Genomic DNA, 25,205 nt, shown 5'->3' with positions numbered 1-25,205 from the left:
TCACAAAATGCAAAAAAAGATGCAATGGCTGTAGTACCCCCTTTGGAGTGTATAAATATGTACACTTGTTGAGAATCATTCATGGGTTCATATTTGACCAACCCAATACATATTTACACATTTTGTGGTTCATATGACACAACGTGTCAGCCACAAATATACCTCCACCTAGCTCTTGATCAGAGCCCTCGCAGTACCTTAGAAGATCCAGTGATCCCCAAGTAAAATAAACCCAAGCAAGTGACTGGTATTTTTAAAGAAAATGTATATAGGCCAATCCCCGCCTGGTTTAGACCATTCTGTAAAAAATTAATACCACTCCCAGCAGTACATGTACAGAGCTTGCCGAAGGCAAGCTTCACTATAGGCAAGCTACATAAGTCACCAACAAGTAAGTAGGACTATGCAGTAGGACCACTATGCAGTAAAGATCACTGTCTGCCTAAGATATTGGTCTACAAAACCCACCAACCGCGAGAGTCCACTCACCGAGCCGCCAGGTGATCTCTACTATTAGTGTCAGAGGGCATACGGCATGGTTTTTCATTTTTTCTTTCAATTGGATGGAAAATAGGTTGGCTTTGGAGCAAAGCTAACCTCCACCTTGATGTGCACTTCTGCAATAAATTTGTTTAATTACTGTACAAATTAATGCAACTGATCAATGACCCACAAGGGACCGTTCACAAACACTAGTTAGGGGGCCTGATGCAAAATGGGGAGCCCTTAAAAGTTTTGACCCTCCTAAGGGGGGGGGCCTGAAAAAATTGACCACAAATTTTCCCATCATATCAAAACGTTTTAGCTGTGAGAGACCCATTACAAACTGCGACTTATAACTTCTTTCCAACACTGCTTATAGGGATCACAAGGTCAAACGCTATCTCTGTGTGTAGTTCAATGCAGTCTCAGATTACCATCTTTAACCTTTGTGAAACCTCAACATACGAACCGGCTCACTGCACGGACTGTGTACAGAATGCGGCAAAGACCAATATACCTAGTTCAAGCAGAGGTGATTTGGGGTTTTTGCTCGTACCAATTTTTTTCAGATTTTTCGCTGTACGCGATCCGGCGAGTGAGATACTTGACAAATCAGATTCTTTCTTAGATGATAAGCTTGGAAACATCCCAAGCTTCAATTGGATACCTCGACCAGCTATACAATGGTTCCATGTCATTATAACGCTTTGAGATCAATGGTCAAAATACGTAGAAAATCATAGAAACGTAGAAAAACATGGATTTCAGGCAGAAAACGAAACATTTTTAATACAAAGGTGGAGGTGAATAAAAATTATTTTGAGTAAACAATATCATCTACATTATTTTCGATGCGATCATAAATTGCAGGACATCTCACGTTAGTTTTGGTATATCGACTGTGATATATGACTAATAATTTCAAAGTTGTGATTTTAGTAATACAAATGTTTTGAGAAAATGTTTGATTTTTTGTTGATGTCAGTGGACGGTACGCGCGGTTGTTAATGGAATGAAATAAGAAAATGAGTAATGATGCTTAGGGTACCCTAACTTTTTGATATGGAAAATTGAGTTTATATGCTTTTCTATGGAGTTAACCCATAATTTTCATGTCAAAAAGGGGGCCCTGAAATTTTTGAGATCTGAAAAGGGATGCCTGAAAAATGTTCATGATGGAATTGTTTGCATCAGGCCCCCCCAACAAGTGTTTGTGAATGGTCCCTAAGTCCCCACCTCTCAATATTATAGGCCCAACAACAGGTAACATTGTTTGGCTTTTTAAAATAAAAGAAATGAAATGGACATAAAATATCAACTTTTCCTTCTGATATGCACAAAAAAAATCACTCCGTTATCATTATTTCCTTTATTACACCTTTCTGGCATTTCAAGATATTTCACACCAAAAGGTTAGTCAGTTAGTAAGCAAGTAAGTAAGTATAAGTAATATGCACTTTAATAGGCTGATACTATTTCAGATCAGATTTCAAAATCAGATTTCAAACCACAATTTTATTTTGCAAATTTATATTGCACAACATTGATCTTCATCAATGTACTATTCTTGAAGCTGTAGCGTAGACTCTGTACCCTCTGTACCTGTAATCTGAGAGACGCCAAACTGATTGGGCCATTCCCTTTGATATCCATACCCCCCAATGGAAGACATAACCTTAATCTCCCACACATGGGGTGTAAATTCCAAATAGAGTCACCCATCCAGGTTTATTTGAAATTCACACTCCCTGTAGAAATGTACTGTGTGGGAGATTAATGTCATGTCTTCCATAGGGGGTGTATGGATTTCAACTGGAATAACCCATTTTGGAGCAGACGACACTGAATGGGTGACTCCATTTGAAATTCACACTCCCTGTGTGGAAGATTAAGGTCATGTCTTTCATAGGGGATGTATGGATTTCAACTGGAATAACCCATTTTGGAGCAGACGACACTGAATGGGTGACTCCATTTGAAATTCACACTCCCTGTGTGGAAGATTAAGGTCATGTCTTCCATAGGGGTGTATGGATTTCAATTGGAATAGTTCATTATATTTGCTTTAACATTTCACCTTTGGTTGACAACCTAGATGCCCAGGTCATCATCAGTGAATGTGATCGTTGGCATAATCTCTTCCATCGTTATACCCGTGACTGATATGGTATCCCCCCCTCCCGGCTACACCACTACCCCACCCACTTACCATCAAATTGGTAATGCATTGTCTGACATCATGATACAATAATTTGATCCAGTCATATAGGCCAGATATGTATGTGTCCATTGATATTGCCCAATGAAGTGACCGTTGTAATGTTGAAAATTCAAACTTGGGCAGTGGCGGCGCCAGGAATTTTTTTCGGAGGGGGGCATTAGGGGGCAAAGTGAATTTCAGGGGGGGGGGGCAAAATCAACAAATTTTGCACAAAATTACCGCAAAAAGTGGAAATTTTAGCTTTTTTTCTGGGGGGCAACAGTTCTGACTGGAGAGCATTTGCCCCCCCCATGGCCCCCGTGGTGCCACCACTGTACTTGGGAAAAAATTTCTGATGTATCTTTCCATTACTTTTTGTTCCTTGCATTGGATAATTTGGCACTTAACTGCTTTTATTTGTGCAACTTTTGCATGCATTCAAGAATAAAATCATATGTAATTCAAGTGCTCAAAATTATAAGTTACATATACAATGTATTCTTAAATATCCTAGCGAACACAAAACTTTGACAAATGTATAAATTTTAATTTATTTAACTTCTATAAAACGTTTTAAAGGTCCGTAACCTGATCGAAAGCATCATCTCCCTGGTTTTTCTCATTGTTGATGATTTTTTGGTATGATATCATATTTTTAATAATGGGTGCAGTCCGTCACTCAGAAGACCCAGTAGTTAGAAGACCTGCTATTCAGAAAACCCATTATTCGGAAGGCCTGCTAGTCAGAATTTTCTGAGTAGTCGGCCTTCTGAATAACGGACTTTCTGAATAGTGGGCTTTTTGTGTAAAAGTCCCACTTCTCAAGATTTTTTTTTCTGACTAGCGGGCTGTATCCAACCCTAACCCTAAACCATAACCCTAACCCTGCAAAGGGCCTGTTAATCGGAAGGTCCGCTACTCAGAAAATACCCGCTATTCAGAAAATATTTTCTGAGTAGCGTGCCTTCTGATGAACAGGTTTTCTGATTAGTGGGTCTTCTGATGGTTAGCGGGTCATTTTAAATGAAAACAAGCCCGCTATTCAGAATTTGACAGTTTTTCTATATAGTGGGCCTTCTGAGTAACAGGTCTTCTGAGTGACGGTTTCCCCCCATTAATAATATGCGATTATGAGATGTTTTGTTTTATGGTAATGTTATGTTGACTCAAAGCGCATAGTAAAACTATGCACATATAATTATGCTTTTTTCCTCTTTTTTTGTTTATTGAAAAGAAAAACATCTTAAGTTGATTCACATTTCCTGTTTTTCAAAAAAAAGAACAAACATAATAAGTTCCATTTCTTTGTTCTTGTGACACTATAAAATTCTCAACGGATTATTTTTCTCAATTTTCTGGCAAGCTTGCCCCTAAACTTGTCTGGATAAATAGAAAAAAAATGAGGTGAAAAAAAAATTGCGCATTCAGTTTTCTAGATAGAACTATGAGTCAAACTGTTAGGATGGCCCTATGTGTAATGTACGTTGTTATGTTACATGTATGTAACATTATGTTAGGCAAATATAGAAAAGATGAAAATTTAAAATTAGTTCCTAAATGTGGCATGTGATCTAAAATATATGAGAATTAAGGTGACTGCTCCATTAGCTATAATGGGTAAGTCTGAGTGCACGTATGCAATAATGTGGGCCTGCAAGTGTCACACACAAGCAGCGATTGGGCTTTTCCCGTTGAAATCAATACACCCCTATTGAAGAAATGAATTGCCCATGGGAATCACCTCCACAAGGGGTGTAGATTCCAAAATCAATGGAGTCACACAATCAGGTAATCCCATTTGGTAACAACATAATGGCTTAGTACCGTATTGGTCCGAGTATATAGTCCCACCCGTTTTTTAGGTGAAAATTTTTCACAATTGGGGGGTGGGATTATACTCGAATTTCAAAAAAAATTTTAATTTCTTTTGTCGGTTTTGTAGTGTCCCTGGACCTAGACCTAGATGCTAGGATCATTCATGGTTGACCTAAAAAAAAAAATTCAAGATGTTTTTGTATTTTTAATATGAAAATTGATATTTTGTATTCATGTCATACTCTATTAATGATATCAAAATGCATTCAAATTCAATGCATTTTGATATCATTAAGAGATCTAAAATGAAGCGTTTATTGCGTTTCGACAGTATTTTTTGTGGGACATGAGAGCACCTCAGACCTATCGAATTGCATTCTGAATACGAAGCATGTCTTTCTGATATCAAATAATTTTCATTTTTTGAAAATCACAATATAATACAAATTTTATGACAAATTATAAAAATTTGATATTTGTCAAATTTTTGATATATAACAGTCCTCGAAGTAAATTAAATAAATCTAATGATATATTCTTAAAGTGTATGTAGCAGGGAGGAAAAGCCGACGATCAATTGAAAATTTTGACCTTTCATATTGAAGATATGGATTTTTTTCCCAAAAGGACCTAATTTTGTTTGGTGTTTTGGGAAAAAAAAAATTCCATATCTTCAATACGAAAGGTCAAAATTTTCAATTGATCGTCGGCTTTTCATTCCACCTACATACACTTTAAGTATAAATCATCAGATTTATAAAGTTTACTTCAAGTACTGTTAAATATCAAAATATCAATTTTAATGATTTGCCATAAAATGTGTATTAAATTGCTAATTTCAAAATTCAAAATTATTTGATATCAGAATGACATTCTTCGTATTCAGAATGCAATTCGATATGTCTGATGTGCTCTAATGTCCCAAAATATATACTGTCCAAACGTTCATACCCCAACCCTTAATAGAGTATGACATGAATACAAAATATCAATTTTCATATTAAAAATACAAAACATATTGAAATTTTTTTTTTTTTTAGGTCAACCATGAATGATCCTTAGCATCTAGGTCTAGGTCCAGGGACATTTTTTTTTACAATTTCTGGAATTTTTCGAAAAATGGGGGGTGGGACTATACTCGGACGAATCCGGTAGGCCTACTAGTAAAGGATGATAATGATATATAAGCTGAAAAAGTTACCTTTTCATAGTCTGTATTGAGCCGGGACGAATGATACTGATACAAAAATGAAATCAACTTCAGAATATTTTGGTTGGGGAGTTATAGCTTTTATTTTTCACATGGTATTTTATGTCAGTGTACATAGATCTACATGTACATGTACATCTACCAAAAAACTTTAAAATAATCCTTTTTGTCCTCGTCTTTTTTCAAACTTAGACCCATTTCTTTAACTCTGTTTAATATTTATTCTGTATGCCGGGACATTTTCGCGAGGCGTTGTCTTTTTTTAAAGACAGTTCTTGTTATATTTGTGCTTAATTTCAGAACCATGAACTTCAAAACCCCCCAAAAAATATTTTTTACCCATAGGAGTTTATGTACATGTATCTGTTTGTAAGCACAAAATATAAGAAACTGCATAACTGCTCCAAATAGTTCAAATCCCGAAAAATTTATTCAAAAAATATCACACTTTCAGGGATTGAGTTTAAAGGCGGTAATGATCGCACACCATCGCACACCTTAAATCGCCTGTCAGTGTTTAATTTATAGCACACATTCCTTAACTTCTTACAGAGTGCAATTTAATAGCACATCTGACAGCCGGTCTTATTAACATTTCGAAAAGTGAGATTTGTAGCATGCCTATTATTTTCAATAAATTCACCACCTGCACTTTGCTATGGGCCTTTAGCTGAATGTGTGTTGAAAATATTTCACCAATATTTTAGGTGCAAATAAGCTTCAATTTGCAATATCCCTAATTTTCTGTATTTTCTGTTTTCTACTCCAATTTAATACTTGGTTTTTTTTTTTTTTTCCATTTGGAATGGAACCATAAAATGGAAAAAAAATACCACGTTAACAATACTTCTTAAAAAGTTAAATTAAATGACAGAGTATGTACAATGAAAGGAATATTCTTGTGTTGATAACTAGTACATAAAAGAATCAATGATAACAATGAAAACTACGTATCAGGGTTATCAAATCAAAGGAGTGAATCTATGTGAAAACACTTCATGTCAATAACAATGCATGCTGAAACACACACAAACGCTGTAAGATGTGGTGGAATTAAACACTATAGGATCCACAATATGCTCATCTATCAGGGGGAAGTTCTTTAACCCCAATACATTTGTACATTCATTGAATGACCTTTGAAGATTTGGGTACAAAATCTCATACTCTGCAACTTGAGGTCAAATTTTGCACTATGATTATGTAATTGAGGTTATTGGACTATGCTGTTGGGATGAGGCTCTTGTGGTCCATAGTGTAATGGGTGTCTTACCAGTTTTTTAATCAGCTCATCTGTTATTTCCAGAAACCCCTTCAAAATTAATGAACCATATTTTTAGAATGATTACAAGCAATTGTCATATGCGTTTTAATCATAAATTTCATAATAATATGACATTTATAGTGGTAACTGATCAGTGTTTGTTTTGTTCAATCAACAGTCAACACCATATGACCTGCATTTACACAGCAGTGTGGCATCATGCATGGAAACATTGTGGGTTTTTTTTCAACATGGACACCAGACATGTGTCGGTGTTTTAATTTCCATAGGGACTTATATTAAGGGGTGGGGTATGAGCGTTTAGACAGTATTTTTGTGGGACATGAGAGCACATCAGGCATATCGAATTGTATTCTGAATATGAAGAATGTCCTTCTGATATCAAATAATTTTGATTTTTTTTTTAATTCGCGATATAATATACATTTTATGGCAAATGATTAAAAATTGATATTTTTGATATTTAACAGTCCTCAAAGTAAACTTTATAAATCTAATGATATGTACATAAAGTCTATGCAGCTGGGATTAAAAGCCGACGATCAATTGAAAATTTTGACCTTTCGTATTCAAGATATGGATTTCTTTCCCAAAAACTCCAACAAAAAAAGTCTTTTTGGGAAAAAATGTTTATTGTCAATATGAAAGGTCAATATGTCCAATTGATCATCGGCTTTTCATCCCAGCTACATACACTTTTATATCATTAGATTTATAAAGTTTACTTCAAGGACTGTTATATCAAAAATTTTGAAAAATATCAAATTTTAATAATTTGTAATAAAATTATTATATATATCACAAATTTAAAAAAAAAATCAAAATTTGATATCAGGAGGACATTCTTTGTATTCAGAATGCAATTTGATATGTCTGATGTGCTCTCATGTCCCACAAAAAAATATTGTCCAAATGCTCATACCAGAGCCCTTTACCATTCAATGATATCTGTACGTTGAGATGTTAAAATGAAGCATGGAAGATTTTTCTTGTCAGAAACCCTTCACAGCTCAAAATGCTTTGAAAATAAACAGTGTAGTCATTTTAGATCATCAATCCAAATGACTAATAATGTTCATAATCATTTGGTTATCAGTAATTAATTACAGGTGCAATAAAAAATGACCAACCACTCTCACACTTTCGTTGATTCATACCCCTGCAGACTATTACCAAGGGAAATTAAAACTCTATTCCAGGCACCTAGTGGCACTTCCCTGATCCAGGAGTATATAAGATCCAAGATCTGAGGGGAAATTTTAACAAAATTGATATTCTTTGAGTTGATGAATGACTAATTGACCTAGTCTGTCAATTTTGTCACTTGGACTGAAAGTTTGAGCTTCTGGTTGAACTTTTTCAGCTGACCTGCCATGCTAGACAAGAATAAAGTTCTACTGTCTACGTGTATGACATGGTCATTTTCATTCTATTGTGTTGAGTTGTTGTTTTATAGGGAATAAAAACTGTGATGTCCTGTCTGTGTAATTGCTTGTTATCCTAGTACTGTTTCTTATTTCTTACTTCTGGTGCAAACATTTTTTTGCACTTTGCCCATTTGAACTGTTTGAAAGTCGCAATTCTACATGTTGTAAGTTACCTTTTATTTACCTTACAGCCTGCTACGCTTTTTGCCCAAGTTATTTTTTGTAATTTTAAGAACAAAGTACAAAATACGGTTCAAGCATGCATTTAAACATATTTATTCACCAATCTTTGCACAAGAACAAATGATAATGATACAATTGAAAGGGAATAATCCAAAATAATTAGGGTGATTACGTAACTGATGCATGCTTGAAGCACATTTTGTTCTTTGTTCTCAAAATTACAAAAAATGACTTAGGCAATTAGCGTTGCAGGCTGACGATATTCATGCATTGTTATGTAGCCTATACCTTTATATTCATGGTATCGTACATGTAGGCCTATGTAGTTGGTTGTAAAGTAAAAAAACTCAAATAAATGCAGCCAAAAAACTCAATACATTTGAATGAAAAAAGTTTCAGCTTGCATTTTGGTCAGCCTTGTCCTTTCAAAGACACATAGCCTTGGTTCGAGGCATTGGGGCCTGGGATGCATTTTTTCATTTTTATTCTGATCACTGTAAGTCTTGTCCACCTACGTCCGCTCAGGCAGCCCTGCTGACTTGGTTCTCATGGTTTAGAAAAGCAGGGATATGAGAGAGAAGTACCGGTAAGCAGAGGAAAATGCTGATCCCAATTTTCATCACGTAACTGCTCTCATTAACTGCAAGTTCTCAATATAATGTAGGCTCCCTCTGTGATCTTTTCTTGCTACCACAAAAATCACTAATAGGGAGCCTATAATAGATAGAGAACTCGTAGTTGTTGAGAGCAATTACGTGATCAATGATAAATAATAAATAAATACATTTTGGATTTACATAGCACCCTTTCCATCTCGAGGATTCAAAGCGCTGTAATTTTGCTGCCATAATAGGGTAAATCATGAGAATCAGATCACATCAACTAGGCCTGTTGCAGCCAAAAATTGTGATCATCAATTTTCTCTGATTACTTCTCTGTCATATCCCTGCTTTTCTAAACCATGACAACCAAGTGAGCAGGGCCGCATGAGCAGAGGTAGGTGGACAAGAGTCACAAGACTTACAAGGATCAGAATATAAAAAAAGAAAAAAGAAAAAAAAATACTGTCACTAGAAACCCAAAAAGTTGAGAAAGTACCCTTTTTTGATGAGAAATGGCAAAGACACACAAGAAAAGGCGAGGTAGCCTATCAAAAAGGCGAGGAATGGTGAGGATGAGATTTATAACTTAAATTAAGTTTTGCTCAGATCCTGGGCAAGTTTGGTGAGGAAAGAGGCAGGTGGTGTATGACGTGCAGTCCCTAAATTCAGTAAATTTTCATCGTCAACCGTGTAATTGAATGGGATTATTTTGAAATTTTAAAACGCTTGAAATATCACAAACAAATAGGCCTATGTTGATAAATAATATAAATACAAGCCAAAACCGTTGGGGTTCGATAATGAACCCCACAAAACTAACCGAGTATATGGAAAATGCCATACGGCCGGGCGGTTTCACGAGTTACCGGCTCGATCATGTCATCCGCCGCCTGGAAAGAGGCGAGGTACATCCAGCACTTCCAGACCTGACACAGACATTTTATATGGAATATTATGTAGCACCCAATTTACACCATTGTTATCATGTTGACTCAACTGGCCATAACCTTCCTGGGCTCTCAGGCTAAGTATAATAAAATTGGTTATGACAAATGTCTGTGGCAGGTCTGGATGTGCTGGATGTACAACTCGCCTTTCCTCGCCACTTTTCGCCTTTCCTCGCCGAACTTAGGATCTGAGCAAGACTTTTAATAGTTATCTCAACCTTGCCATTCCTCACCTTTTATAGGCTACCGTACAAGTACCTCGCCTTTCCTTGCCTTTTCTCGCCTAGCCTCGCCATTTCTCGCCAAAAATGGGTACTTTCTCGCCTTTGTGGGTTTCTAGTGTATTCCAGCGTGGCGCCGTACCGCCTCAAACCGAGGAATTTTTACAGGGCAAGCATTACAGATAACAGATGAGCTGAACAACTGAACTGGATAGAATTTGGTCTTCTAACAATTACAGCTACAGGGAGGGAGGGAACTAATTATACTCTTCAAATTTAAGGCCCATTCAGTGATTAGTTGAACTTGAACCAGAACCCCCCTAAAAATTCATCAAACTTTAGATTTTTGCATTTTTGAAACAAGCATAGATGTGCTACTGGAGCGGGCAAATGCCAAACACATGAAAGCAATTTGATGAAGACATCAGCAGAAAAAGCCCAGGAATCGAACCCAGGACCTCAGGTTTATAAGACTTGTTCCTTAACCACTTGGCTATGGGAGCTTCATGATTAGGCTGGTTGAAATTTGAACCTATAAGCAGTCACGAAGCTCCAGTGGCCAAGGCACAGGTCTTGTAAACCTGAGATCCTGGGTTCGAGTCTCGGGCGGGATCACCTCTTCTGCTTGTCTCCTTTATTAATTGCGACGGCAAACCTGGTGAAAACTTATGTTTGTTTATAATTCCCATCGATCATGCCACTGTTTTTCCATGTTATAATATGGTAATTGTTTATCGTTTGGCAGTGCAGTTAGTCAAAATAGTTTGTACTGCAAATCGCTGAATAGGCCTTTAGCCATGCAAAACTGGTTTCTGATGGCACACTACAAATGCTATTCCATTCAAAATTCACACTCCCTGTGTGGAAGATTTTGGAAATATCTACCACAGGGGAGTATGAATTTCAAATGGAATGAGCCCACCAGGCAGCTCCATTTGAATTTCATACACCCTCTGAGGCAGATTCAACTTGAATCTTCCACAGAGGGAGTGTGAGTTTCAAATGGGGCTGCCTAATGGGCTCATTCCATTTGAAATTCATATTCCCCCTGTCATAGATATTCCCAAAATCTTCCACAGGGGTAGTGAGGATTTCAACTGGAATAACCCAATCAAAGAGACTAAAAGAAACAATGTAACCTAAATGATGCATGCTGAACAAGCACACAAGTATATTTCAGGAGATTGGGCATCTTACCGGACCAGCAGATTTGCTCAGCTCACCTGCATCCGTAACATTCTTCAACCAATCAATGATTATAAAAATCATTCACATTACAATCACAAGATTGTTTTAATGCATGTATATATTGTAAAATATGTATAGCTACATCATATGCATAATGTGCATGCAAAATGCCACATTCGACCCATGGCCAGTGTGCCTCTCCGCTAAGAGCCCCCCCCCCCCACCAAAAAAAAAATCCAAGTGACTGTTTTTAAACGACTGAACAAATAAAATTTATATCAAGTTGCGACATACAGGATTATGACTGATTTTGACTTCACTGTATTTTGAATGTTTCTGTGAGGTCAAATAAAGTAATCAGTTTTGGAGTAAAATTACTAAACAAATCAAGTAAACACCTAAGGTAATTGACTGTTGATTCTGTGCTGCTATGGATCATTGGCTTAAACAAGAAAATATCTGCATTTCAACCTTAGAAGCCATGGAGAAGCATTCATACATTTTATAATCATGTCAAACAGTTCCTGGACTCACCAGTTTTAAAACCCAAAACAGCTTGTTCATTCATTGAATCACTAATTCAATGCCCGGGGGGCCACTCTAATGGTGAAGGGGAGTATCAGGCGCGTCCGTAAATTCACATAAAAAGGGTATTTTTACAGCCTAGGGCACGTTTATGCGTAACGTGAATAGGGTATCAAATTCATATAAAATTAGTGTAAAAGGGTACATGTTTTTGGAGCTCTTACGTACTTAGGGTAGTTTTGCCAACGGGACTCAAATCTTTCGATACTAGGCACTCATATCCTATACCAGACTGGAAATCATAATTATTTATATGCAAATGAACATGACGCTACGTGACATATTGGTATTACACTATTACTTTAGTCAATTGTAGAACCTGTTACATGCCTACATGTATATGATGACATCAGCTGGCCATGTACATGTATTTACATATTATATCGAGATTGAGACATAGTGGTTGGCAAAAATACGTAAATCGCGTGACTTTACGGACAAAATTTCACATAAAATGCACATTATGAAACAAGCAGTAGTGAATGAAATGTTAATTTTTATAGTGCTTTTCATGAATACTCATTTATGTATCAACTTAACTGAGAAAATTATCGGATTTCCGTAAGAATGAAACTGCCAAATTCGGCATACTTGCCGTGATGTCCAGGCCTCAAGTGACTTCGTCGACAATTGTTGCCAGGAATAGGGGTAATTTCACATAAAATTTAAATTCTTGACTATTGCCTGACCGATCGGGCAAGCTAACTAGATGGACCGCGGTTCTCGGATGTCGCGGTTTTCGACGCAAAGCGTCGACCGTGATGCCTCCACCAAAGGGAGTGATGTGGAATTCACAAGTTGATACTGAATTTGACCTTAGATGACACCTGGATGACCCCAAAACAACCTTTCAATGACTCCTGGGTGACCCCAAAATGACCACCTAAAATGTGGCTCTAAATGTTGACTGTACCACCAAGTTTCATGCCCATATAGTAATTATACTAATTTGACCTCAGATGACCCCTGGTGACCCCAAAATGACCTTCCAAAAATTAGGCTCTAAATGTTAACTGTACCCACCAACTTTCATGCCCATACAATAGTTTTTACTAATTTGACCTCAGATGACCCCTGGTGACCCCAAAATGACATTCCAAAAATTGGTTCTAAATGTTGACTGTACCCACCAAGTTTCATGCCCATACGACAGTTTTTACTAATTTGACCTCAGATGACCCCTGGATGACCTCAGATGACCCCAAAATGACCTTCCAAAAATTTGGCTCTGAATATTGACTGTACCCACCAAATGGCATGCCCATACGACAGTTTTTACTAGTTTGACCTCAGATGACCCCTGGGTGACCCTGGATGACCCCAAAATGACCTTCAAAAAATTAGGCTCTGAATGTTGACTGTACCCTCCAAGTTTCATGCCCATATGACAGTTTTTACTAATTTGACCTCAGATGACCCCTGGGTGACCCCAGATGACCAGTGTTCGATTTACCTGGATTAGCGTAGCAAAATGCTACTCACAATTTTGTAATTGCTACTCAAATCTGAAAGTGAGTAGCATTTTTTGCTACCCAAAAAAATCGATCACTGGCCACTGACCTGTAGTGAAAATGGAACATTCAGGCCAAACGCCAAGTGTTTTTTGAATAGTTGGTATACATTGTATGGTTACAGTGTTTGATTTACCTGGATTAGCATTGCAAAATGCTACTCACAATTTTGGAATTGCTACTCAAATCTGTAAGTGAGTAGCATTTTTTGCTACACAAAAAAATATACGAAAATCGATCACTGCAGATGACCCCAAAATGACCTTCCAAAATTTTGGCTCTAAATGTTGACTGTACCTACCAAGTTTCATGGCCATATGACTATTTTTGCTAATTTGACCTCAGATGACCCCTGCATGACCTCAGGAGACCTTGACCCACTAAGCAATATAAACTTGTTCTGTCTGGGGTCAAGATGCACCCACCCACCAAGTTTGAGGAACGTGGCGACCCCAGTCTCCGAGAAAAGAGGTAAATAAGGAAAATTGGCCCTCTGACCTCAAATGACCTTTTACCTCAGTATATGACCTTGAACCTCACCCCAAAAAAAGTAGCCAGAGTTTTTGACCATGACCCACCTATCCTGAAAATCTGAAGTCAATCCGCCCATCCATACCCGATATATCGCATCCGGACGGAAGCACGGAAGGACGGAAGCTCGGAAGCACGGACATTGCAAAAACAGTATGCCTCGCGGTGGAGGCATAAAAATAATATTTGTCGCAGCCTGCTGGACTTGATTGTCACCCCAAAATCACGTTTTTGGCCAAAGTTATTTCCGAAATTGACCAAGGCAGCAGAATATTAGGGTTTTAAAAAAGCACCTGTGTTTTACTTGTTTAGGGGTAATAATTGCATCAATTACTTGTTTAGGGTAGGGAAAAGACAACTACTTGTTTAGGGTAGCAAATCGCTCTACAATGTACTTATACTTTTGTTTAGGGGTGCAAATTTTAGTCTCGGCAATACATGTTTAGCGTGCTTTTTGTGAGTCCATGGGACGCGCCTGATACCCCCTTTCACCATTACAGTGCCCCCCCGGATTCAATGTCTAGGGTGCAACTCATGCTACACAACTTGAGGTCAAATTTTAAGCAATGGCTAATTAATGGGGTTCTTTGAACTGCATCATTACCGTAAAACCCCGTCTACAAGCATATATAGTGTTTTTTTTATAAAAGCTTAATTAATTCGAAGCAAGCGTTGATATATCAATACAATAGATCGGTCTTAAAATAATATTTGTTTGTATTTGCTTGGTTCCGTAATTTATTTGCTTAAACTCCATAATGGCGACTGGATTAATGTAGCTTTCATCAGAAGCACACTATATGCTTGCTCACAGGGTAGAGGCCGCTTTGTGTGCAGTGCGCTTTTAATAAATTTCTTCTTATTATTATTATTATTGAGTCACTTTGTCAACTGGTTGTGAATCTTATCCCAGAATCTGAAAGAATTTGTTGCCCTCATCAATTGATTGAAAGCATCTACCTAGTCTGCAGGCAACCAGGCTCTTGCAGAACCCCCTGCCCCATAGTGTGTCGTAGGGTGTTAGCCAGCCTGCCATTGTCATTTTCGACAAGCAGTTTGGTCCTTGGACAAGCAACATTAATGCTAAATTCTAAAAATAATGCTGGAATAAGTTCTGTGAACTCAAAACAAGACCAGACTACTAAATCAAGGCTATCGCAATAGCTATTTGAACTGACTGAACCCTAGAAGGGGCAGAGGTCTGGTTTATGTTTTCAATGTCAAATTTTGGACAGGTAGTTTTGGTGAAAATGATGGCATAAGAATGACATTTTTGAAAACAACCTGAAAAGCGTGTGAGTTCAGCCTTCAGGTTATTAATTATTTTTAAAAGTTGTGATTTGGTAGTTCACAGCATCTTACGAATGGTAGTGAGCTTTGGCAAAAACTGCATTGCTCAATTAATAGCAAGTGTGTAGAAGAATTAAAATATCACAGATATACTTTTATAGGTACTGCGGTTCTTGAGTTACGTTGTAAAGAGGGCTGAAACAACAACACTTTTGTTAAGCGTACATAACTCATTAACAACAATAAATTAAGCAAGTTTGCAAAGTATACGATTTGTAGAATGAACTTTTGCAAAACATCAAGGTGTTATTTTCAATAATATATTGATCTAGATAATGAAAATCGATTTTTAGGTTGCTTCGACCAACAATACCTCGTCTACCCTTAAAAGGCCCAAAACATAAAAACAAGCTGAAAAAAATAATACAAATACATAAATGTGGACAACAAAATAGCTTGAATTCAGGCAAAAGCCTGAAAATTCTCATGCCTGTAGCTAAATAAGACCCTGTCAGGCCGTTGTGCAACTAAAAACACTGACATGTCATCAGCTAGATTTAAAATGAAAATGGCAGCTGTGATAAAAAAAAAAATACAGTTTACTACAAACAAAATATTCAGTTCTTGAGAAAACAAATTACAAATTTTGCCATCACATGCCAACCCATGCGCAAGTAACTTATTACATTGTCACAGTGTTTATTATCCAGCTGGTAACTCTCAGCAAGGTCATTTAGAATATTTATGCACATTAAACACAGGGTGTGTGTTGCATAAATTATCCAGTCACCTTGTGTTGTGACTGCTGGATCTAACTTTGTAGGGTTTAATGCTGGTTTCATACTTTCTGCTGCTTGCCGCTGAGAGGCGTGACGCTTCATCATGCCGCTTGTACTTTTCTGCAAGCTAAGCGGCACTCTGCTGAGCAACAGCGTCATGACTACATGTATGAAAGCCAATGTTGCTGTTCAGCACCGCTCCCTAGTTGAGTTGAATTGAACTCCTAGCGATCTGCCACTTTTTGCAAAGCGGTGGGGTGATCAATATATATCTGCTTGCCGCTGGTCACCGCTAGCGTTTCTGGTGCGCAGTGAAGCAAAATTGTCGTCAAAGCAGCAAGCAACAGAAAAGTATGAAACCAGCATAAGATGAATAAAGTGCAGGACAAGTGAATCTCAAGTCAGGTAATTGCATTTCTATGTGGACTCAGCCCAACAGGCAACTGGAATTTTTTTTTTATTCGGCGAGGCCAGTAAGCAACTAACACAAAACTTTTCAGTATGGAGCAAAAGAAGATGTGTAAATTTAGAGCGGTGAAGACCAACAGAGAAAGGAAAAATATTAGTCATTTTTGTCCCACACAAGAACATTTTTGTAGCTAAAATAGTAATAATCTTAAGGTGGTACTACACCCCCTGATAAATTTTGTGATTAATTTTGCATTTTTCTCAAGAAATAACTACACACTGGTAACAAATAAATGTATATTATAGGGGCAAGGAATCCAGTTACTACACTGGAATTTCAGTGACTCAAGACAAGCGGTACATTATTTATGATAAGAAAAGAGGTACCGCTAGAATGTACAGGTTCATTTCTTAACATACAAATGTATAATGAACCACTTGTCTTGAATCACTGAAATTTCAGTGAAGTAATTGGATTCCTTGCCCTATAGGCCTATAACATACATGTACATAACTTTTGTTACCAGTGTGTAGTTATTTTTTGAGAAAAATGCTACATTAGTCACAGAATTTATCAGGGGGTGTAGTACCACCGTAAGATAAGAATACCTGAACAAAAATTTACGATTGTGACTCACCTTAATAAGGGAGATTGCAAACGCATCTTTGGCTATGTGTCCCTGAAGCTGTTCACACACTTTGGGTACAAACTGGTGAGGTAGAACAAACACTAGAATTGTTGCATCCTTTGCCGCTTCCAACAAGTCAGGTACAGCAACCTGTCAGAAGGGAATCAATAGAGAAATCAAATCACAGCTATATACATAACCAAAAGAGATTACACCCAAAGACATTACACCCAAGAGTACCCACTCAAAATTGCCCCATGTGTATTAATGCTATGGTTTAATAAACAAACTTTACATGTAGGTACATGTACAAGTGACAAATAAAGTTGGCTTTTGCACCTAGCAATGTGGTTGCAAGGCTGTTGAATTCTGCACTCTTTTCCGATGTTGAAGTTCATTTCATGGAATTCAACGAACTTTTATGGCATAAAGCAACATTTTTATAGTAAGTATACTGCTTGGGAACTTTCTTAAAAAGTGAGATAATTGGTTAATTAGCGAGAATCACGGCATGAAAAGCGAGATCTCGTTTTTTGCCGGGCCTTAAGTTTTATATGGCTCTTTAGCTTCATTTGATCTTCATTAGTTAATTGAGATCAAATGATCTTCATCAAATGAAGCATTTCTCCAGTTTGAATGGGTTCTTTGTCATTTGATTGTAGGGCACCATGACCTCCCTGAGTCCCCTCCTACAATACCACTACACTAGTCAATACATATAAACAAAAATACATACCACATTTTCAGGAATCTTCCTATCTGGCAGGTACTTGACATTGACATGCGACTCATTGATGATCTCCGTCAACTTCTTGCCATCTACCATCTCCTCAAACACCCACATATTTACTCTGGTCTGGAATCTGTCATCTTTCTGGCAGTTGGCTCCAACAATCCTAGCTATCGCTGAGCCCCTGCAAATAATTGAATCACAGCTTTGATTAGAGGAGCTTATTTTTTATACGAATAAATGCTAATAATAGGCGTTTGACTGTGTCAGCCATCCCCAATTGTGGAAGATAATGAGAAGGGTGGGATTCCCTGGTCACATTACTGATCTCATTAGGCACAAAAAGAAACTCGTCAGTTATATTCATCCTCGCTGTTCTTGATAATTTTGGATTATTCTGAAATATACATTTTGTTAATTGGACTTTGCTTTCTCATTTGACACCCTGTTCGTGAAAACAAACAAGAATTGACCAAGATATGCGCCTCCAAAGCCTCAAACCCCAAAATCAAAAGATGCAATTTTCAACGATTTTCAATGGGAACGCATCGTTGTATTGCACACAAGCACCACGGGCCAATCAATAAAGCACACAGTGTAACAGGCACAATTGAATCGTTAAAATTGCAACTTTTCATTTTGGGGTTTGAGAGTTTGAGGCGCATATCTTGGTCAATTCTTGCTCAATGTTCACGAACAGGGTGTCAAATGAGAAAGAAAAGTCCAATTAACAAAATGTATATTTCAGAATAATCCAAAATTATCCATTAATTGAACAGCAAGGATAAATGTAACTGACGAGTTTCTTTTTGTGCCTGGTGTATATGAGGACCTGGAATCTGCAGTCAGGACAAGTAATGGAGATACCAAATGGTTCAAGGTTGGAAGAGGGTTGCGACAGGGCTGCACATTGTCACCAAACCTGTTTAATATTTACTCGAACGACATCATGAAAGACGCCTTGGACAAGTTGTCAAATGCCAAAACATGATCTAAAAGTTCATCTTTTCCTGCGTATTTCAATTAGTACTTGTCTGATCAATATCATTGTTGATAGTGGTCCTGATTTCTGATGGTAACAAAAAGCTGGGTGTGCAGCTTTTACTTGGTCAAATCCAAGCGCTGCAACCAAATGGGTGTAGTGCCACTAAAGTAAGGCAACATTCTGCATTGTGATCCCAGACCTACATCTTAAGCTAAGTAACTCTGTAGCTAGTACAACCATGCTTCACTTCAGTCACTCAGTCATTGCCAATTTTCAAATTAAAACAATTCTTTGTGAAGTTTAATGTTACTGAAATTTATTTTGATGACACAAACAATGGACATATCTGTATCTTCAGAGCTAAGTTTGCTAATTTTTAGAAGATTAACCATGCTAACAATTCAATTCGCCAACATTAAACAACTCATGGATTGAGTTGTAGTAACTACAAATTTCGAACATTTGAGGACTTGTTCTCAAGTTGTAGCAGGTGCCATAGGGTGTCTTCAGTGTTACTGTTATGTTTTCATTATAAATGACATAAAATATTAATATTGACAATAATTACCAGCCTGTTTGACCTCTCCATATATTCATACATTGCTCACCTGTGTTTTCATATCATATTTTGTGGTGAAAAATGAATACCGTACAAATGTGTAATTTGCAGTCATTTTTAGAGCAACGAATGCCAAGGATTTCTTCGTACCGACGGCAACAAATATTTAAAATCCAGGTTCATAATTGCTATATTTTCTTCTTTACAACATTTTTAAAATGGCTGAAATCACAAAAATAACTCTTTTGCCAGGACTTTTAAGGTAAATATGTGTGATTTTCACCATTGAGGCGCTTATTATGTGCCAATTATGACCTTCAAAGTGCTTAAAGGCCTGTATTTCCTAAACCTAAACTACACAACCAAATTGTCAGGCATTTTGCACAGGATTTTGCTCTGAGGGTCTAGATTGTAAAACTGAATATAGCATAATTGTACATCTTTGGGAAAATAGTTTTATTTGATGACAAAAATTTATTTTGTGCGAAACTTTTTTATGCGTGACCGTACAAAAATTAGGTAGTCAGGTTTGCACAGAAGTTACTAGGAGACAAATTATATGGAATTCAAAATGCCCAAAAGTTTTCCAACTGCTGCAGAATCTGTTACAATTTCCACCATACATTTGTGTATGTAGGCAGGGGTACACACAATAGCTATAGAAAAATTATTAAATTTGTGTACATCATGGAACATTTTACTCCGCGACTAATCATGCTATATACGGGCTATTTCATTATAAATGACACGTTCACAAAAATGGCTTTTATCATATCTGGTTGATATAATTAGGGTGATAATGCAGTGTTATTAACTTAATTCTAAGTATGCCACAAACTACAAGCTACATGAGCATTTTTACAGAATTCTGTCTATTTTTTGTATAAAAAATTGCCAAAAGGTACATTTTTAACCCAATTTTGGAGTCCCATTTCATTTTGCCCATGTATTCTGAATTAATTCTTTGAAAAATTAGGTACATTCTATGGCAATGTGCTTGTTGCAATGAAAATATGATATGTGTGGAACATCATGCAAGTTGAATGGTGAAAATTGGTGCAAAATGTTAAAATTCAGAGATTCTTGCAAAATTGGCATTTTGCGTTAAATAAAAAAATGAGTGTCCTCTCCAATTCATGCCTCCATTAACATTAAAGAGGAAATATAAACCCTTACCCTACCTGTATAATCTGTGTTATATTACCAATTGATGGGACAGGGCACTGATTGAGGAATTCATTTATTTTACATACAGTAGACCACTTGTTCTTGATACCACAGTTCCGCGTTAAAAATTTGTCCTCTCCAGAACTGAAGTTAATTACTAATTGTTGAAATAAGAAGGATAATATCATAGAATGTGAAATTTGTAGAGGAAGAGTGGTCTTCCTTCTACCAAGGTGGCACATGATTTGGTATTTGTTGCATTTTTGCAAGCCTGTATCCACGATTCTGTTTGCAATTTAACAAATGTCCTCTCCAGCACAATTATGTCATTTCCATGAATTGGTAAACAAACTAAAAATAAAAATTTCAAAGAGCCAAACCCACAAGAAATTTTTGCATTTTATTGCAAATTATGCTTACAAACCACTTTAGTGTTCAAATTATTGTCCAGTTGTTGAGAACACATATGATATTATTCTGCATTGAACTTGGTTAGCTAAAAATTGCAATATTCCTAATTTAACCAGAATATTAACCCTGTTTGTAGTGGATTTTAAATGGTGGGGATCTTTTATGCAATAATATTGATGCAATAATATTGATGCAGCTATTTCTAAAGTTAAAGTATGCTTTATTATGTGTTAAAAAATGTGTCCTATCCAGAACAAATGACACAGGAGGGGTCTTTTATTTTAGGTTTTCCATGAGTGACCATGACTAGTACAACAGATTGACGCAGAATACTCACTTATGCATCAGTGTAGCTATTGGGCAGGACAAAATGACTATTTCATGAATTTTTCATGTGAAGATAAAGTTTATCCTTAAAATATGTAGTTATTTTGCACCATTTATCTGGATTAGTATCAATTTACTAATTGTTTTATATTGAAACTGGCATATTTAAGACACTGAAGTGTAAAGGAACATACAACAATTATTACAGACTAAATATGAATAAGTATGAACCCAATGTTGGTTACATATACTCTTTCAAAGTTGTGTATTAAATTGTTTAAAAAAATGTCCCATCCAGACGGCAGCTATGTTTTACACAGCAAAAATTCAATTTAATTTTTTAATGGTTCCTGAGGTTTGACGCTCTAATATTTTGAGAATTATTGACACACCATCTGAACTTTGAAATGATAATGAATTTGCATGAAATAAATGAGTTTGAATTTTGACCCCTTTTGGGACTCAATGTTGTCATTTATAATGAAATAGCCCATACACGAGCGTACAACGCTACTCTACGCGTCCATATGAGCGAGGTTATCTGCGTAAAACATCTTACTACGCACAGGCACGCAAAGAGTATGTTCCACGAATCCACGATGTACACAAATTTAATAATTTTTCTATAGCATTGCCATTGTGGCCACGCTACTATAGAAAAATTATCAAATTTGTGGACATCGTGGAACATTCAACTACGCTTGTTACTCCGCGACTAATCATGCACAATCAAACTTGCACCATTGGCACTGTACAAATAATTAAAGAGAACACACCAGGTACCACCACCATGATGATCAATTGCACAGTTGGGAAACCACCAACCAACAGTACACATAGAGCTGCTCACATTACAACCCCATGCACTGAACTGACCAATCAGGTGCATGGATTTTCAAGAAAATTTGTTCTGGACTATGAAAAATGCTCATGCATATTACGTTTGTCCATCAACATTTGGCTGTCTCCACTTGTACTTCCTACACAAGTAGCTTGAATAAACCTTAAACTTCCGTAGAAAAACTTTGAAAATCTCTGAAAAACTTGTAATGTTTTACAAAAAGGCCTTGAAATTTGAGTAATGTTGGTTCCACTTACATCCGTTAACTACATGTATTTCAATGGGATGTAATTTGAGCTGGTGATGTCATTGGGTTATAATGAGCTGTGGTTGATTCATTTGCATAAGTTGAATTTGTACAGAAGTTTGCTTGTGTCATGCTAACTACATGCGCGTACAACGCTACTCTACGCGTCCATATTAGCAAAGCTATCTGCGTACAACTGCTTACTACGCACAGCCACGCAAAGTCAAGAGTATGTTCCATGATGTCCACGAATTTGATAGTACTATAGTCTATTCACTCGGTCGGACATCCGGGAACATTGTCCCCTTCGTCCCCTTTCATGCTTTGCACAAGCGCGCGCATAGCAACCAGCTCGAGAAAGGGGAACTGCACATGCGCTGCACATGCGCACACTGGTTTTACAAGGCTATTTCCCCGGCCCCTTTGACTTTGCATGTTATGATCATGTTTGTGACGTCAGCCCGACCAAGTCGAAGAGAATTATACTATATAGAATACCACGTTATATATATACCCGACCTAGTCTAGATTTTTGGTTTTCCCTATAGCCGTGTACTCAATGCGCAGTCCCTAGCCGCCTAGTGAGTAGATTTTCTTGCAATATTTGGCCTATTTATCTTCAAATTTGATCCTTACATGTACTTTGATTCCAGAACAATATCCAGCGCAGTAAAAAAAAAATTTTTGGCGTTTCTGATCGTCACGATGAAGCATATTTCAAGAAAAAAATGGTTGCTCAGTTCTTCGTCTCATTTGTTTTTGTCGTAGGCAGGTGGTAGGTTAGTCTCGCACACACTGTATGTGTCTATAGGAACGACGAACGGTAGCACCGCCGCAATTTGGCTGTGCAGAGACTATCATTTGATGGTGATCAATGACGTATTTTCACGTAACTTAATCAACCAGTCCTTCAACTGCTTACGCACGGTCATCGGGTTGTGCTTGTTCCGCCATGTTTATTGTTTTGAGATCGGGGCCTTGAGATTTAGGCTATTTTATTGGAACCAAAACAACAGCGGGAATCGTGTGTTAAATTGACATTGAAAAGAACAGGAGGATCAGCGAAATTAACCTTTGTGCACGCAGCGCAGTGAAATTTGTCATTTTCATTCGTGATCATTTTTGTCGGACACGGGGAGAGATGCGGCTTCTTAATTCTTCTTTATTCGCCGAAATTCCAAATTATATTGCGTTTCAAGAATTTGGTAAGAATCCTAGTTAAGTTTCTGATTCTTATGAGTACAGTTTTACATGCATCGTCCAAATTTCAAAGAAATTTTTTTAAATGCCACAGCGGCGCAAAGTCTTAAGCGTGTAAATCACATTCACACACAAAATGGGAAAAACGAGTCTCAGTGGACGAACGGCGTCCATGAGACTCAGCGAGTCTAACCCGACCCTCGTGATCGGCGTTACTTCCGAATTTCCATTGCTTTACATTTCCATTGCTTCAATGATTTTGATGCATTTTGAGATCATAGCTCCACGTCCTATTCTCAAATCTCAATACATCTTTATGAAATTATGGGTGGTGCGCACTATAGTGTAGAAGCGTCAAAGCTTCCGAATTTTGCAGCCCCTGGCTGCGAGTTTGCAACACCGCATCACAATGCACCGATATTTATGGGAAATCAATGCCACTTACCAATTTCCCGAGCCAATAATGCATACTTTATGAGCTCCAGCTGCGTCCCCCATCCTTAAAATTAAACTTTTCGTGCTAAAACGACCCGAATTACAATGTAAATATGACAACCGGTGCAACTTTCTGCAGAAAGATCTGATCATCGACAAAATGGGGTAATCGCTGATTTCCAACCGCCGGACCGACCTATGAATAATTAATTAAATGACGTATATCCTAGCGTTCTAGGTATTCTGTGCACAGGCTCAGTATTAAAATACCGAGATACGGTACAGTGCACGTAATACTACATGGGCAATTGGTTTATTTGTTTGTTATTGCTTATTTAATAATTATTTGTTTATTTGTTTGGTTTTTTGTTAATTGTTTTGTTTACTTGTTTGTTTAAACGTTTCTTTATTAATTTGTTTATGAATTTAATTTGTTTATTTTTTGTTAATCATTGTTTATTTATAAGTCTGTTAATGTATTTCTTGTTTATTTATGTTTTGTTAATGTTTTGTTTATTTGTTTCTATTTGTTTGTTTGTTTATAAGTTTATTTATTTGTTTGTTATTTTCTGTTATTTGTTTATTTGTTTATCAGTGTATGTTTATTTGTTTATTAATTGGTTTAGAAGTTTGTTTATTTGTTTATTTTTTTGTTAATTATATTGTTTATTTGTTTGTTTAGAAGTTTGTTTATTTGTCTGTTATTTTATGTTAAGTATTTTATTTATTCTTTATAAGTTTGTTAATTTGTTTATTTATTTGTTTATTTTTTGTCAATAATATTGTTTATTTGTTTGTTTAAAAGTTAGTTGTTTATTTGTTTGTTATTTTTGTTGATATTGTGTTGATTATTTGCCTGTTTATGTATTTATTTATAAGTTTGTTTGTTAATTTGTTTTTGTTTTTGTTTTTTTGTTTGTTTGTTTATTTGTTAATAAGGTTTTTAGTTGTTTATTTGTTTATGGTTACTTCAGAGTGGTGTAAGTCGTTGACATTTGATAAATTAATT

General features: G+C 36.7%; 1 protein-coding gene across 4 annotated transcripts in view; it reads right to left on the bottom strand.

Moving 5' to 3' along the window:
* Positions 1-24,355, bottom strand: part of LOC140142710 (glycerol-3-phosphate dehydrogenase [NAD(+)], cytoplasmic-like) — a 32,510-nt gene extending 8,155 nt beyond the window's left edge. For 2 of the 4 annotated variants that reach the window (XM_072164706.1, XM_072164710.1), the window contains exons 1-3: positions 24,207-24,355; positions 18,031-18,208; positions 17,304-17,444 (exon numbers count right to left, since the gene is read on the bottom strand). In XM_072164706.1, coding sequence (XP_072020807.1) covers positions 17,304-17,444; positions 18,031-18,208; positions 24,207-24,349 — 462 coding nt within the window. In that variant the 5' untranslated portion in view covers positions 24,350-24,355. Of the gene's footprint in view, positions 1-6,981; positions 7,021-11,570; positions 11,613-17,303; positions 17,445-18,030; positions 18,209-24,206 lie in introns of all 4 variants that reach the window. The other 2 variants (XM_072164707.1, XM_072164709.1) reach the window with 2 other exon arrangements.
* Between the last annotated feature and the right edge of the window lie 850 nt (positions 24,356-25,205).

This window comes from Amphiura filiformis, chromosome 20 (genome assembly GCF_039555335.1).
Source record: "Amphiura filiformis chromosome 20, Afil_fr2py, whole genome shotgun sequence".
NCBI classification, from domain to species: Eukaryota; Metazoa; Echinodermata; class Ophiuroidea; order Amphilepidida; family Amphiuridae; genus Amphiura; species Amphiura filiformis.
The sequence above is the reverse complement of the archived record's forward strand: the minus strand, read 5'-3'. Positions and strand labels throughout refer to the sequence as shown.